The 16656-nt window shown below is 42.0% G+C and overlaps 1 protein-coding gene across 9 annotated transcripts in view; it reads right to left on the bottom strand.

Moving 5' to 3' along the window:
* Positions 1-16656, bottom strand: part of CLASP1 (cytoplasmic linker associated protein 1) — a 268601-nt gene that overhangs the window by 55783 nt on the left and 196162 nt on the right. For 4 of the 9 annotated variants that reach the window (XM_024197588.1, XM_029910587.1, XM_029910584.1 and 1 more), the window contains 7 exons: positions 13114-13137; positions 11871-12115; positions 7366-7429; positions 5658-5660; positions 5257-5420; positions 3903-3981; positions 1430-1573 (listed from right to left, as the gene is read on the bottom strand). In XM_024197588.1, the coding sequence (XP_024053356.1) occupies positions 1430-1573; positions 3903-3981; positions 5257-5420; positions 5658-5660; positions 7366-7429; positions 11871-12115; positions 13114-13137 (723 nt within the window). The remainder of the gene's footprint in view (positions 1-1429; positions 1574-3902; positions 3982-5256; positions 5421-5657; positions 5661-7365; positions 7430-11870; positions 12116-13113; positions 13138-16656) is intronic. The other 5 variants (XM_029910588.1, XM_029910585.1, XM_029910589.1 and 2 more) reach the window with 4 other exon arrangements.

The raw sequence follows: 16656 nt of genomic DNA on the forward strand, positions 1-16656 counted from the left end.
ACCCCAAAATTGGGACTGTCCCTATAAAATCGGGACGTCTGGTCACCCTGACTGCTGAACACCCTCAAACTTCCACTGGGTTTGTCTTAACTAGGAAAAGTGTCTTGAGTTTCGGATGTGTTTTGCCAACACATTAGCTAAACCAAACCTAAACTTGACCTTTTTTCCTAGTGCAGATTCAGGGTGACACTGTTAGCTTAATTTTAGCTTATCTGTTATCATGCATCTACACTAGGAAAAGCATCAATTTAGCTCATGTTAGCTAAGCCTGACCTAAACTTGACAGCTTTTTCTAGACACGACATACCAACCAACTTTAATAGGAGTCGAAGGTACTCAGTACCTTAGTGATATTTTTAAATACCATATCTCAGAGATTATATCCGATTTCATTTGGAGCACATAGTGTACAGAGCACTGGATCTTTAGCTAAATGACCACACACACACAAAAAAAAATTACTTCCCATGTATCACTAACTGCTTACCAAAATACACACTTGGTCAGTCTACTTTCTCTTTGCATTATATTGGTGTGTAATTTAATCATTCACCTGCATGACAATCGACTGGAGGAAAATACAGACAAAGATATTTCAAACACCTTAGAACAGCCATACTGAGTCAGACCAATGGTCCATCTAGCCTAATATCCTGTCTCTGACAGTGGGCAGTGCCAGATGCTTCTAAGGGAATTAATAGAACAGGGTAATTTTGAGTGATCCATCCCCTGCAGTCCAGTCCCAGCTTCCAGCAGCTGGAGGTGTAGGGCTACCCAGAGCATGGGATTGCATCCCTGACCAGCTTGGCTAATAGCCATTGATGGACCTATCTTCCATGAAGTTATCTAATTCTTTTTTGAACCCAGTAACTTTTGGCCTTCACATGGCAATGAGTTGCACAGATTGACTGTACTTCCTTTTTTCTTTTCAACTTTCCCTTACGGTACTTGTTGACTATCGGTCTCGTGCCAGTATTTAGCCTTAGATGGAGTTTACCACCAGCTTTGGGCTGCATTCCCAAGCAACCCGACTCCAAGAAGACCCTCTCCCTCGGCCCCGGGATGCGGCGAGAGCTGCTGCCTGGGGGCTGTAACACTCCCTGCCGTGAAGCAGCGAGCCACCTGCCCACCAGGCCTTCCCAGCCGTACTTCCTTTTGTTTCTTTTAAACTTATGTATTGAATAAACCCAAATTGTCAAAGGTTTTGTTTTATCTCAATGGTTACATTGTAGAAACAAAGCTAATATAACACTTTGAAAATGTTTTACTTAACATTACAAAATAGATACGAGGAAGGAAAACAAACAAACAAACAAAACCCCTTACAAATCGCCTAACCATGCAATTTTTCGTTGTCTTCAGACTTAATTTAATTGCCATTAGGCAGGGTAACAGTCCCACTTGCAATAACTTAATCATTCTAACCTACCTTTCTTACATCTGAGCTCTTTGGTTCTGTTGTCCAAGTTATGATTCTAGATACAGCAAGTCTGGTCTCACTGGAGTTCACAAAGTCTGTTGGGTCCATCTGTCTTGCCAGGGACTCAATGTACTTCAGGATTGCAACTTTTACCTAAGAAATGTAAAAGTATATTGTCATCCTTTGTTGGAGAGATGATGGAAGGTGGACATCGCTCAGAACTATCCTGTGCCAAACATAAAACTTGCAAGCTCATCTCTGCTCTATAATGAGCCATAATGAAAAAGAAATATGAATTGGACAATCTTACAGCTCATTGGACAGGTCTAGACCACCATCCTGCATGTAAATGAGTAATGAAGACAGAGTACCCTTCTGAAAATCTATTAGAAAGGTATACATAGTTTTATGGAAAACTCCTGTAGAATTTAATAGGGACTAAACTATAGGGTTTTACAGAAATTACTCTAAAAACCTATAGAATTTAATAGAGGATCTATAGAATTCTGTAAATAGAATACAATTAAATTGTATAGGATTGTGCAAGACACCAATAGGAAAGTTATAATTTTCTCACAAATTAGATAGGATTTTTACAAAAGGATATGAGCTGGTAAAAAGTAAAAGTTATTTCTTCACCTATTCCATAAAACGTATTTGCGTATCATATTTCAGAAACAAAAGGAACCTTCTACCTATACTGACTGCTTGAGAGGCTGCAGCCTAGCAGTCTCATGTATATTGTAGCATTGTCCATCTGGGTAAAAACTTTGGACTCCTGCCTTAATTAAGATTTTTTTAAATGCCCACGGTTGGGTTTCCAGTAGGCTCTGAATTCCTACTGATGGCAACAGTGTTCTCCCTCCCTTTCATAAGACACCTTTTGCACTACTGCATGCATCTGGAAAACAAAGAATACATGATTCCTGGAGTTTCTGAAGTTCATTCACCTTTGAAGTAGCCACCTTGCATAGAACTCTCTACACACACCCTATATAGCCCAAACATATTCCTTTGATGGAATGTAGTATCTCAGATAACAAAACAAATCTCAGTCTAATGTTTCTCCTCCAGACCATATTACCTCTGTCCCAAAGAGACCCATTTATATCATGGTTGGAATTAACAAGAACCATCTGCCAGGAAGACAGGAAACCTACATTCCTATGAAAGCTCCTAGAACCTGCCACCTTCCTTCTGTTTTGGGACCTTAATAGGTTGATTGTGTTCCTGGATAAATTTTTTAAAGCACTTAAGTGACAAAGGATAATACATCCCATCTTCCAAAATGACTTAGGCATTTAGGAAGCCGAAGCACCATTGATTTCCTAGTGAGATTTTCAAAAACAGCTTGATTTCAATGGGAATTTAAAACCCCCACTAGGTGTAGGGTTGCCAACTGTCTAATTGCACAAACCCAAACCCCCTTGCCTTGCCTTTGCCCCTCCCCTCCCTGAGGCCATGCCCCTGCCCCCCCCCTCCGAGGTCCCACCACCTGCTCACTCCATCCCCCCCCTTCCTCCATTGCTCGCTCTCTGCCCCCCCCCCCACACTCACTTTCATCGGGCTGGGACAGGGGGTTGGGGTGCAGTAGGGGTGGCTCTCAGAGGCAACTGGCATGTCCAGCTTCTAGGCTCAGGGGCAGCCAAGCGGCTCTGCGCACTGCCCCTGCCTTCAGGCACTGCCCCCCGCAGCTCCCATTGGCCATGGTTCCTGGCCAATGGGAGCTGTGGAGTTAGCGCTCGGGGCGGGGGCAGCATGCAGACACCCCTTGGCTGCCCCCGTGCCAAGGAGCCAGAGAGATGTGCCAGTCGCTTTTGGGAGCCGTGCAGAGCCAGGGCAGGTAGGGAACCTGCCTTAACCCCTCTGTGCTGACTGCACTTTTAGCGGCCTATTAAAATCTCCCAGATTGGTTTCAGTAGCCATTGGGAGATCGATTCCAATTCCGGGAGACTCCCGGCCAATCCAGGAAGGTTGGCAACTTTAACTAGGTGCCTATCTGCATGGGATAGCTCAGTGGTTTGAGCATTGGCCTGCTAATCCCAGGGTTATGAGCTCAATCCTTGAGGGGGCCATTTAGGGATTTGGGGCAAAAATCTGTCTGGAGATTGGTCCTGCTTTGAGCAGGGGGTTGGACTAGATGACCTCCTGAGGTCCCTTCCAACCCTGATATTCTATGATAAATCTTTAGGTGCCTAAATACCTTATAGAATCTGGCCCTTCTACATTTAGCCTAAGTCAGTTTTGAAAATGGATCTTAGGCATTTTTGAAAATTTTACCAAAAGGTATTCGTACATACAAAATATTGCAAAATACATCAAAAGTATTGTTATTTATAAGTGTCATATTATACATGTGCTTTCAAGTAGTTATTTTTCCTGTGAATATTAGATACTCAAGTATGATCAAGTGTTTTAAAACACATCCTGAGATTTAAATGGACCATGTTTATGTTGCAATGCAAAGGTTTTCATTGCTTACCTTGAGGTTTGGTGTTTGGGTCTGATCTACAATAAATCTCATCAAAATGTTAAACTGCTGATCAAACGGAAAAGAATCCCTGTTCAGAGAGAGGAAAAAAGATTTCCATTATTATTAGAACAAACTCATTTTAATACATTTAAACTTACAGAAAAAATTACTAAAGAATCACAGAAATAGCCTTTAAATATTAAAACATTCTGTAAACTTCACCTGTGTTTGACCAGCTACCAAATGGGTTGAATACCACAAATGTATAAGTGTTGAATGAATTATTCATTAACACTGGTGAAATCTGTCAAATCAATATATTCACAGACAACTACTCAGCCTGTATTATGTACATCCTTCCTGTTTTTGTTACCCCTGTTCTTCCTTTCCCTACTTTATGTTGCTCTTTCATTTTCTAATCTATAGCAGATCATGGTTTATCTTTTCCTGAGTTAGCTTCAGTGTTTGATTCCTCTTTTCTTTCCCTCTCTCATCTCCTTCTCTTCAAGTGGATTTTAAAAGCCCTATACAAATTAACCTTTCATGGTGCCACCTCTACCAGAGTGTGAAAATGTGGTACATGTGACATCCTTGGCTAGAATGCTATAGTGGATTGAATATGCATGCTAGGAGGCAGGAACACCTGAGTTCTTATCCTCACTTTGCTACTGATTTGCTGGATGTTCATGAACAAGTTCAAGATGTTCAGCACTTAGTATTAAAGCACTATTCATTTTCTGAACAAATGACTAGTGTTCATCATCCAAGCTGGGAGAAATAAAAAGTGCAATCAAACATTAAATATGAACACAAAGAAACAAAGCACATTAGATTTCAGTGTTCTTTCACTTTTAATAATCTAAAGTGCTAAGAGCAAGGTAAGTATATTCGCTGTTATTATTATTATTTGTATTACCGTAGTACCTAGGAGCCCTAGTTGTGGACCAGGACCCCATTGTGCTAGGCGCTGTACAAACACAGAACAAAAAGATGATTTCTGCCCCTGTTTTTTAAATATATGAGAAAAGATTCTGCTCTCATTTACATGAATGTAAATCAGAATAACTCCATTGAAATCAATGGAGTAAAGTAATATAAAATGAGTGCATTTCCGAGGAAAATCTGATCCTTTATTTTAACCTGATTTTGGGGACTTGAATCTGCTTTGTTACACTGGTGAACATCCAGACTAACTTCACTGGGAGGTTAGTCCAGATTGACATGGGGTAAATCTGGTCCATCTCTTGAAACAAGAGTGGGATGCAGTGTTTCTGAAACCATCCAACCATAAAACAAAGCAGGCCTAGGAGGTGCATCACAGGTGATGGATGAAAGCATCCCTAGAACTTTTGCATACCCGTACCTTGTTACATCTAGAGCTTTCTGAACTTTTGCCTGCACAGATCCTAGCAAGTCTGCTCCCATTTTCTTAAGTAACTGTGTCAGGAGAACGAACAGCCAATCTTGCAAGTCGTCCTTATGGATGATGATGAAATCTACCAGGGTTTCTAGAAACATGCTGAAAACCTGCAAATAAATGCAAATTTCAAAAAAGGGGAGATTACGTTTTTAATCAGAAATGATCACAAGAGAAAGTCTACAAAGAATCTGTGTTTTAAAATGATTTTTTTATAGACCGTTTTATGAATGGCTATTCTCAGTGAACATGTTAGCACTAGAAATCACTGACATTAAACATCCAGGATGTGCCGTATTAAAATGTCACACTAAACAGATTAAGGAAGAAGGAACAAATACACTTACTCTCTGTTGTGAGTTCCACCGCAAAGCAGGCCATGCAACAAAACAAACCACTCGTTAGTACACATAGTGAATCAATGCTGACTGCTCTGGGTGCAATTTGTCAGTGGATTCATAGATGGCTTATAAAAACTTTTACAACATCTTTCTTTTTTTTTAATCATAGTTTTTTAAATATCATACATCTTGGGCCAAATCCCGTCTCCTTACTCATGTGAGTAGGGACTTTAAAGCCAACAGGTATACTCACATGAGTAAGGATAGCAGGATTAGGTTTGTTTGTTTTTTAGATGTGCATATATGTGTATCCCTTTATGAATTTATGAAATGAACATTTTTTTCTATTCATTTTTCCCTCCCCAAATTCATTGCAATATCTATGGCGCAATCCCAGAAGCCCCCCCAAATGCTAAATGTATTCAGCATGGATGAGCCCCTGGTTAGCAGTGACGGGCCAAATTCTGATCTCAGTTGCATTGGTGGAAATCTGGAGTAATTCACCTGATGTTAAATTTGTGTCATAACATAATGAAGTCAAATTGCAATGAAGTCTATAAAGTCAATGAAGTTACCCAAGATCTACACCACTGTAACCGAGAGCAGAATGTGGTCTAGCGTACAACAGTCTAAAACTTCTCACAAGTTGCAAATGTTGTTGCAAACATAAATAGTCACACCTGACCCTAGCAATGCCACATCAGACAGAATTTTAAGAGCCAAAATGTTGATCTCTTTTGCATGGGAACTGCTAGACAGGATCAGACCAGTGGCCCATCTAGTTCAGTGTCCTGTCCCTAATGGTGGCCATAACTAGATCTTCAAAGGAAGGTCTGCAGTAGGCACATATGGAATAACCTCTCCACACAGGAAGTTTCTGCCTGACCCCCATCAGTTAGTGTTGGTTTACTACACGCCCGGAAGCACTAGGATTTATTAACCTAATTATTTCTTTTAATCCATGCTAACGTAACTGTGGATGTTCTCATCGGGTATATAAATGTCTAACCTTCTGGCCACAACGTATCCCAGATCCCTCAGTGGGGAGATCTGTCCCAAGCAGTATTAACTTTTTCAGAAAAAACTGGAGGGGGATGATATACACGCCCCTGTTCCCACACCTTCCTACCCCTGCTTGCATGGACAGAGTGCCACAGAGTCTGAGAGGGGGGTGGAAAGTACTCGAGACCCCGTTAAAGAAGGAGAGATCGGTAGGTCTATGGAGGGATGATTTTGGCCCACTGCTTGGAAGGATGGTGTTACAAAGATGCCGGAGTGCTCATATGATTAACGTTGCTTTAAATGTAAAGTCATCCTGCAGTTTCCATACTGCTGCTTAATATGTATAAACGGCCATTCCTGCTGTACCAAAGCCATGGCTATTTAGGGCTTCACAGATGTCACTGTGCTCCGTCTCATGGCCACTTACCACAGGAACAGAAATAAAGCCCAGATCCTTCTCTTCCAAGGTCTGGATTCTGCAAGGTGACACGTGCCTTGAAAGGGGCTGGGCATCCAACTCCCAGCAACTTGCAGGATTGAGCCCCTAAAGCCCAGAACCCTACCACTTAAACTAATGCAGGGTCTGTAACATGCGTGTCATCAGTTCCAGTTCCGTCCAGTAGAGTCACAGGCCCAACCACACAATTACCCAGATCCTGACAACATAACTGTACACATTGTAATGGAAGAGAGTAAGCCAAAAATGCATTACCTTGCTGTGAGGGTCAGCAAACATGCGCGTAAAGATCTCACACAGCCGTTTTAATTCGACTCGGCTACAACACACAACAAAACATTATATTAAAGCTAAATCTTTTACTCACAACAGAGTAGACTAGAACTGTCATTGAAAAAAAGACAGAGATCTGGTCTTTTAAATTAGACCTGGTTGACCTAACTTATGTTAGCATATAGCAGCAGTAATTACACTGTTTATAGCAACAGAGGGTATTTAAATCTAACAGAAGTATTGGAGCATAAGCTTTCGTGGGTGAATGCCCACTTCATCAGACGCAAGACACCCACGAAAGCTTATGCTCCAATACTTCTGTTAGTCTTAAAGGTGCCACAGGACCCTCTGTTGCTTTTTACAGATTCAGACTAACACGGCTACCCCTCTGTTACTTTACACTGTTTATGTGTGTCTATACTTTGCTCTTTTGTGTGTGTCTTCACCAGGAGCCTTTGTATGCATTGTACTGTCAATGGGGGGCATTGTCGGATGGCTCCTAAAAGCCAGTAACAGTGGACATAAGCAAACAGTGAACCGAGATAACAACAAAAAAAAGGAGACGGAGTTCTCTGTGGGCAGAATTCTCCAAGGGTCCCTGCTTTGGTAGAGCCAGTTACATAACATTTTTAGTGCTAAAACACCATCTCAAATGTTGCAAAGAATATTGCCCAAATCCTCAGGTCCTTATCTGTCTTCCTTACTCAGGCAAAACTTCCAGCAGAGCCAATGAGAGTTTTGCCTGATTAAAGAACAAATGAAAACAAACGAATAAGCTGGATGCTGGGTTTTTCTGACAACGCTATATTGTCCTCTCAAACTAGAGGGAACGGGTGAATGCAGGGAGAACTCCAGTTCAGGTCAGGATTATAGGCTTCCTTTCTCCACAAAAAGGGTTTCGTCCATAGACCTCCAATCATGCAGATAAAACCAAAACAAACCTCAAAGAGTAGGGAAGGGTACACTAGTAGTCTAGAGTTAGTGTGACCTTTTTAAAGGTAGCTTATTTATAAATAATAGGAGATATTTTCACCCAAACAATGGTATTCTAAGCATAAAAACTGATGCAGATTTTAAAAGAGCATAAGACAAAGATGACAGTCTCCTGAGAAGGAAGAGTTGGATGCAGAGGAAAGCAGTCCTTGGAACACTGCCAAAGCAAGCTGTCAGCTTAATTCAGTGTTGAGACTGCACTGTTTCCAGAGAAACAAGAAAAAAACTCCAAGTGACTGCTCTATAACTCTCGCCTGACCTGATGGGGATTGCAGCTCCCTCTGAATGAACTCCTTTTTATTTCCCTAATGAAATTTATCTCAGACAAGGAATACAGAAGGACAGCTATTCGGAACTTCCCTATTTTCAATGCACACTGACCTAAGGTAATCATATGGGTGCCAAACTAAAATAAACAGCTCAACAACATTTTCTCGGGGGACTTGCTGGCCCCGGCTATATCCAGTGATCTAATCAGGATGAGTTTACAAAAGAAGGACTTTAGAAAATTGTAAAGAAACAGTTAGCGTGGGTAAGTATAATGAAACTCTGATACCATCTTAGACCCCACAACCTTTCCACACACAGAATGCCCACTGAAGATAACGCATGATTAAGGCTGCAAGTCTTTCACGGAGGTCACGGAAGAGCAGTGGTGCCGCAGGCGCCCTGGACGGCCCCCCGCCTGGAGCAGCAGCGATGGGGTAATGGGCCGCCCCCACCCCCGGAGCTGTAGCGGGGCCCCGGGCTGCCCCCCCCACTCAAGAACAGCTGCGACCACCGGAGCCCCCTTCCACCAGAGCAGCAGCATCTGCTGGAGCACACACCCCTTTCCCCAGCACCTAAGATTTAGTTGCGGGTATTTTTAGTAAAAGTCACGGACAGGTCAGTGGCCGTGACTTTTTGTTTATTGCCAGTGACCTGTCCATGACTTTTACTAAAAATACCAGTCACTAAATTGTAGCCTTACACGTGATCAAACCCTATTCAGCACAGAGTACTGAAAAAGGACCCTTAACCAGTAAGTTCAGAAGAGTAAAATATCCCCTCCCGTATTAAACTTGTTATATAAATTAAGACGACATTGCAACCAATCACACTGTGTTTAATTTGAAAATTCTATCCTCTAATAACTTTGGGTGCTTGCACCTATGACTATATGTCCAAATTACTCAAGCAGGCACCATCTGAGCAATCTAAGAAGAGCCCTGAACTACCCTGGAGAGGATAAAATTGCAAATTAAGAGCAAATATAAACATCAGCAGAACTAGAAATAATGTACAATTTTAAAAATGCAATGCAGAGATTTAAAATTAAGATGGTGCAAGTCCTGGTACTGGTTTATAATATATCCAGGATCAGAGCCAAGAAAATCCTGCTACCCTAAGGGAACAGTGGAAGTAGTACAGTTTGATATATTGCAAACCACCAGAACTAGGAACAATAATTTCCTGCAAGAGCTACACAACCAGGGAATCCCCATCACTTGGTGTTCCCAGAGCCTCCTCTTTTGGATTCTCAGTGACCCCATATATGCTCTCACAGATCACAGCCACGTACACATAGGTATCAAAATCAAAATTTTATCCAACCTTTTCACACACATATGTGTGGTGACAATGGGCTGTCACCAGATCCTCATTAAAAATACACTATGTCCGTGGTTTCTCAGCCAGGGGTATGCGTACACCTGGGAGTAGGCAGAGGTCTTCCAGGGGGTAATCAACTCATCTAGATCAGTGTTTCTCAACCTGAGTGTTATGACCCGGGGGGGGGGGAGGCAGAGTCACAGGATAGGTTTAGGGGTGTTGCAAGTACAGGGCCGGCATTAGGGGGTGGCAAACTGGGCAATTCCCTGGGGCCTCACGCCACAATAATAGTGTGCTGTGATACTTTTGTATTTTTATATCTGATTTTGTAAGCAAGTAGTTTTTAAGTGAGGTGAGAATTGGAGTACGCAAGACAAATCACACTCCTGAAAGGGGTACTGTAGTCTGGAAAGGTGGAGAACCATTGCATTATGGTATACCAAAAACAGTGTATATGGGAGAAGCACATTTTAAAACCCTAAAATGACCAAGTTTAAAACGTTTTTACTAGGCCATGAAAAGATGCATTTGTAACCTCAAGTCTACACCTCCATATGTAAACCTCCTAGCACCTCCTACTGAGGTGCTATAGGTGTTCAAATAAATGATTGGAAAATCTTTTTCTAATGGTAAAAGTGTTTTTTTTCCACCCTCTCTATCATCAGTCAACACAACACTGTTCTCAAACACATTTTTGCTTAAACTGCTAATAAGAACAAAACCAAAAAAAAATTATAAGTAACTTTACCCTTAAATGAAATATTTACCCTGCTACCTAGCTAAGGTTGTGGAAATGTTACCCAGACAACTGCCATTTCTAAATGCATTTAAAACACTTGTTTATAATATTCCAAAGAGCAGATTTTTTTTTTAAATGAAACTATTTGTTAACATGTTCTCTTCAAGTCAGCAAGTCCATAATAAAGCCACATGCAAACAACTTGCTTACAAATACTTTCACCTTAAACGAAATCTCAGTCAGTCCAAACACTCTTCATATTCTTACAAACATTCTTCTACCCCATTATAAGCTACGTTGTCTATATTAGGCTCAAATACAATTTCCACTCTAACAACTGTAAGCAGTCACAAATAAATTTATCTAACATACAGAACTACTTGACCCCATTTTTAACATAAACACCTTGCTTCCTTTCACTTATGTGGCTAGCATTTGCTTCACTGAAAAGCTGCTAAGCAGTTTGTGATCAAATGCACATACATGAGGTATGCAGCTAAACTTCCTGAAATATCTGAGTCACATGTGAAAATTGTAGCACACTCTGGTTGTATCAACATTAGCATTTTGGCAGGAAATCTCTCACCATTGCACAGCCACAGACAGCAGCAGTGGGACTGCTCAAGTAGATGGGGACAAGCTGAGAGAAGTGCTCACTAGTAAAGGAGCTTGTATCCTGCCTATACTACTGTTCCAACATGGCTACCACCAGGTAGAAGCTCTATTGAAAAACACTGGTGCAGGCAAGGCCTCAAAGGAAATGGCTACACTGCAGCTAGGAGCATGTCTCCCAGCCTGGGTAGACAGAGTCACACTAGCTGTGCTCGAGCCAGCGTGTTGAAGATAGCCATATGGACATAGTGGGAGGTGACAGCTTGGGCTAGCCATCCAAGCTCAGGCCCAGAGGGTCAGGTGGGCTTGGACTTTGGCCACTAACCTGAGCCACCATCCCTCTGCAATATCCACATCGCTATCTTTAATGCACTAGCTTGAGAGGAGCTAGTGTGAGTCTATCCCACCAGGTCTGGGAGGCTTGCTCCCAGAGGCAATCTAAGGCCTATGAAAGACAATATGTGTCAGCACAATATGAGATAAAATAGTGAATTCTGACTGCACCATAGCAAAACAACACTAATGACCACCATTACAAAGCTAGGAAGATCACCTCAGCGTCCTCTGGCTCTTCAATAAATTCTGAAGGCCTATGAGCCCTTCTTTTCTCTCCGACCAGTTGGAACTGGCACAGTGGTTTAGGACCTCAGCCACATCTTCAGTTTGTCGTAGGTAGTGTGGAATGCCTCCATTCCTAGAGCCATATGAGCGCTCGGAGCAAGCACTCGATGCGTCGCTATTAGCATCATCATCAGAATACATCCCATACGGCTCATATCTTCTTCTCACTGGCTTTTTCTGGAGGAGGAAAAAAACCCACATTAAGTAAAGTGTTTATAGTTATATTAAAGCAGAGGAAAGGATGCTCTGCCTATATTGCCAGTGAAGGTAGTTTGAGGCTATTGTTATAGTGGCACAAAGGTAAAATGTCACGGAGCACCGGCCTGTTTATCTTACTCACTCTAGCAAGAAGAGTCCCATTGATTTTGAAGGGAATACACAAGTGACTGATACTCCAACAAAATACAATAAATGATCCAATAGAAATGTTAGCTAATGGCTGATGAAATAATGTGTTGCTTTTATTGAAAATAGTGGAGATTTCCATGGTTACAGATTGACAATACAGTTTTTACTTCAAGCAAATTCATTAAACATGAAGGTGATTCTGCAAATAAACATTCTGATGGAATAATAACGAGAGAGAGAGAAGGAGATAAGAGCTAAAGGACCATTTCTGCTCTGTCATACGCTGGTGTGAATCCACAGTAATTCCACTGCAGTCAGTGAAGTTACTCCAGGTTCAGACTGCTTTACAAGAAAGCACAATTTTGGCCCCTTTTGTGTTAATTTGGGCTAGGGTTTTCAAATGCACTTAAGGGAGTCAGACATCCAAATCCCATTCATTTCAATGGCTTTGGGGTTCCTAATTCCCTTATGCACCTTAGAAAATTCTAGTCTTAACACGTAGCAAGAAATATCAGCATAATTTTGACAATGTGCCAAATTTAACCCTATGGAATAAACACTAGAACAAACCTTAACAGGATACGACTGACTATAAAACATAACAGAAAAGGTCACCTATATTCTTAGATGATTGCTACAGAATTCCTTTCTGAGGGCCCAATCCTGCAGTAGTTGTGTTTGCAAAGCCAATGAGATTATTTTGCTTTCACTAGGACTTCAGGGTTGAGCCATTCTGAATCAGCTCGATTGCAGCATCATGGGGGGGGGGTTGCAACAGGAAAAAAAAGGTGGGAAGTAGAAATAAAAAGTCAAGAAAGCACTAGTACCTTGCTCCTGGAGTCTCCTAACAGCTGTAGGCAGGAAAATATTGAAGGGTGGGAAAAAGCACAGAGAATTATGTCAGAAGCTTATGTAGGGATTGTTCTTGCAACAAAAACGTACAGCAAATGCGTCCTAGCAAATTAAAAACACAGTTTAAGCAAAAGAAAAGAAAAATGGATATATAATGTCTGCCTTTACTTTCCTACTGCTGCTCCTATGCCATACTCCTAATGCAGACAAAGTTCCCATTACAGAGTTTACCTGCATAAAGAATATGGGATCGGGATTATACCTTTCCTAATGGCTTCTAACAGATGTAGATCTACATACACCAGCTCTGTGTTTTACATCTCAGGAAAGCTGCTCTAACTAAATACCAATTTTTGAAACAGTCAGTTGTCCATTAAAGAAGGAAACATATTACAGAGTCTTGAACAGAGACTCTAATGCCAGGAAACAATTATATACAGTATAGCTTCATTTAACCAAACTCCAATTAACCAACATCTCTTTTTTGCTCCTGGAACTGTACAAATACCTTGGATGTCTCTTAAAGCTCAGCTTGTTTAAAGCCAGCTGGCTGGCTCCCCTTGCATCTGAAATCCCATTTACCCAAAGGTTTCACGTGTTATTTGAGATTTTCAGATAAACAGAGTTGTACTATATATAGATTCAAAGTATGACCATTTGGACAGACAGACAGTCTGCCTCCCTGGGTCAATTTCTGCTCTCTCACACATAAGCATGGGAATCAATGGGAGCTGCACACATGTACTAGAGATCAGAACTTGATCCACAGTGTTTAGTTCAAACTTGCTTATTGGGATAATGCCATCTTCTGAGAAGCTCCTATCCTTCCCTAACACAACGAAAAGAATATTCCTTCTGTATACAAGGGGGTTGGCTAGAAGCTGGCATTGCACGGCTCTCCCACAAGGAAGCCAGAACTGGCTTTGTAAAGTGCCTGCTGTGAAAGGATTGTCTAAAGAGCCTATGAGCGAGAAGAGCAGAATGGGGCACTGGGGAGGAGGGGGACTACAGGAGGAAGTTGCTCCCCTGCAGTAATAGGCGTTCAGATACTGATCAGACTAGATTTTAAAGTTACAGCTTCTGGAAAGAGAATATTATATACTGATGCTTTTCAAACCTAACAAGCCTCAAAGTGGTAAGAGGGTAAGAGGATACACAGGGACTGCCCTTAAAACTTTCCAGGATTGCCTTCGATTATGTTACTACAATATATGCCGTATTCCTTACCCTGTACTTCCCTATATTAAGTATAGGGTATGCTGTATCTTGTGGAGTAAGTTATCTAGTAAACCACATGAAACATTTAAAATGAGCATTGGCCTGCTAAACCCAGGGTTGAGAGTTCAATCCTTGAGGATTTGGGGATTTAGTTGGGGATTGGTCCTGCTTTGAGCAGGGGGTTGGACTAGATGACCTCCTGAGGTCTCTTCCAACCCTGATATTCTATGATTCTATGACAATCCAGAGTGACTGTACTGGCATTCAACCTCGGAGACCAAAATGAAAATTTGGCCCACAAAGTCTTTAATTTACTTAATGAACACAATACAGTAACTCCTCACTTAACGTTGTAGTCATGTTCCTGAAAAATGCGACTTTAAGCGAAACGATGTTAAGCGAATCCAATTTCCCCGTAAGAATTAATGTAAATGAGGGTGTTAGGTTCCAGGGAAATTTTTTTCACCAAAGACTATATTATATATATATATACACACACACACACACACACACAGAGTATAAGTTTTAAACAAACAACTTAATACTGGCACACAGTGACGATGATTGTGAAGCTTGGTTGAGGTGGAGTCAGAGGGTGGGATATTTCACTTACTGCTAAATGATGAACTAGCAATTGGCTGAGCCCTCAAGCGTTAACTCTCTCACTCTACAAGGCAGCAGGAATGGAGGGAGATATGAGCATTTCTCCTTTAAGTACACTGCCTTGTTAATTAGATCAGCTTGCTGAGACCGTAGCTGCTGCAAGCTCCCTCCGTCCTGAGCCCTGGTGTGTCCCCCCTCTTCTATTGAAGATGGGGTAAGCGGGGAGCAGGGGTGAGGGGGACACCCTGACATTAGCCCCCCTCTTCCTTCCCTCCCCCCCCGCACAGCAAGCAGGAGTCTCGGGGAGCAGCTCCAAGGCAGAGGGCAGGAGCAGCACATGGCAGTGGGGAGAGGGACAGCTGCAATTGCTAGCCTGCTGGGCACCTGCTGCACAGGGAACTTAGGGGAGCGGGGAGCTGATATGGGGGCTGCCGGTCCACCCTGGTTCCAAGCTCCCACCAGCTAGCTGCAACGGGCTGCTCTTCCTGCAAGTAGCAGACAAAGCAGGCGGCTGCCAAACAACGTTAGAAGAGAGCATTACACAACTTTAAACGAGCATGTTCCCTAATTGATCAGCAACGTAACAACGAAACAACACTAACCGGGACGACTTTAAGTAAGGAGTTACTGTATTTAGACCACTGACTGCAATGGCACAGCCTACATTCTAACACCTTGTTTCTACATTCTATTGAATTCATACTTTAATAAAAGTTTTCTGAAAGAGGGATCTTAAATCAGATCAGCAGTTCTCAAATTAAATTGCTGGTGGTGTGTGATGATTCGGAGTTGTTATGTGATCACAAATGGGAAGGAAAACAGTCTGAGCAATAGTGAATAAGAGGGGAGGTGGTCTGCCCAATTGCAAATGGGGAAAGAGATGTCCATGAGACACTCTCTCTAAGGGAATGTGGTCCACAATATGGAAAGGTTTGAGAACCCTGCATCAGATACTTCAAGAAATCCTTTCATCATCCCACCAGCTTAGGTCTCTGGAATTACCCTGTATAACACACAGGACACAGTGGTACCCACATTACCCTGCACAACGACTGCTACTCTCATTCTGCCTTCCCTCGAAAAAAAAGAAAAACGTATGCAGAAAAATCAGGTAAATGTGGCAAAAGGTTAATGTATGCTTTCGGGATGAACTGCAGAAATTCGCTGGATTCTGCCACAGGAGAACTTTCGCTGCAATAAAATTCAGGAATGCATGGGAATTTAGCTAATGCTTGGAAAGGGAAGTAACTCAGCAGGGATAAGGGAAATCAAGGGAGATTGAGATAGAAAATACAAAAACTGCCTTTGCTTCTAGGGGCACAGTAAATAAACACATTTCAGTTTTACGCTAATATTGAACGAGAGATAAGCCAAGCTATTAGCTGTTCAAAGTGTTCAACCAGATGCCAGAAATGCTGGGCAAATCCCAAAAAAACTGCAATGGGATCTAATGTCCACACAGAGCAGACAGGATCCAGGTTTTTTAGGGTTTTGCCCAAAACATCCCCATGCAATTTACTGTCTAGGGCTTAGTTAGGACCCTAGTCCTTCCAGGCACTGAGCATCCTCAATTCCCTCTAGTGCTCAGCACCTCACAGAATACCCTCCTCAAAAATCAGATTAAAGACAAAGGGCTGATTTAACCTATTCCTCATCAGTGACATTAACGCATCTCTGCTTGTTGGATAATAACTGTT

The sequence above is a fragment of the Terrapene carolina genome, unplaced genomic scaffold (assembly GCF_002925995.2).
Source record: "Terrapene carolina triunguis isolate 2854851 unplaced genomic scaffold, T_m_triunguis-2.0 Scaffold62, whole genome shotgun sequence".
Taxonomy (NCBI): domain Eukaryota; kingdom Metazoa; phylum Chordata; order Testudines; family Emydidae; genus Terrapene; species Terrapene triunguis.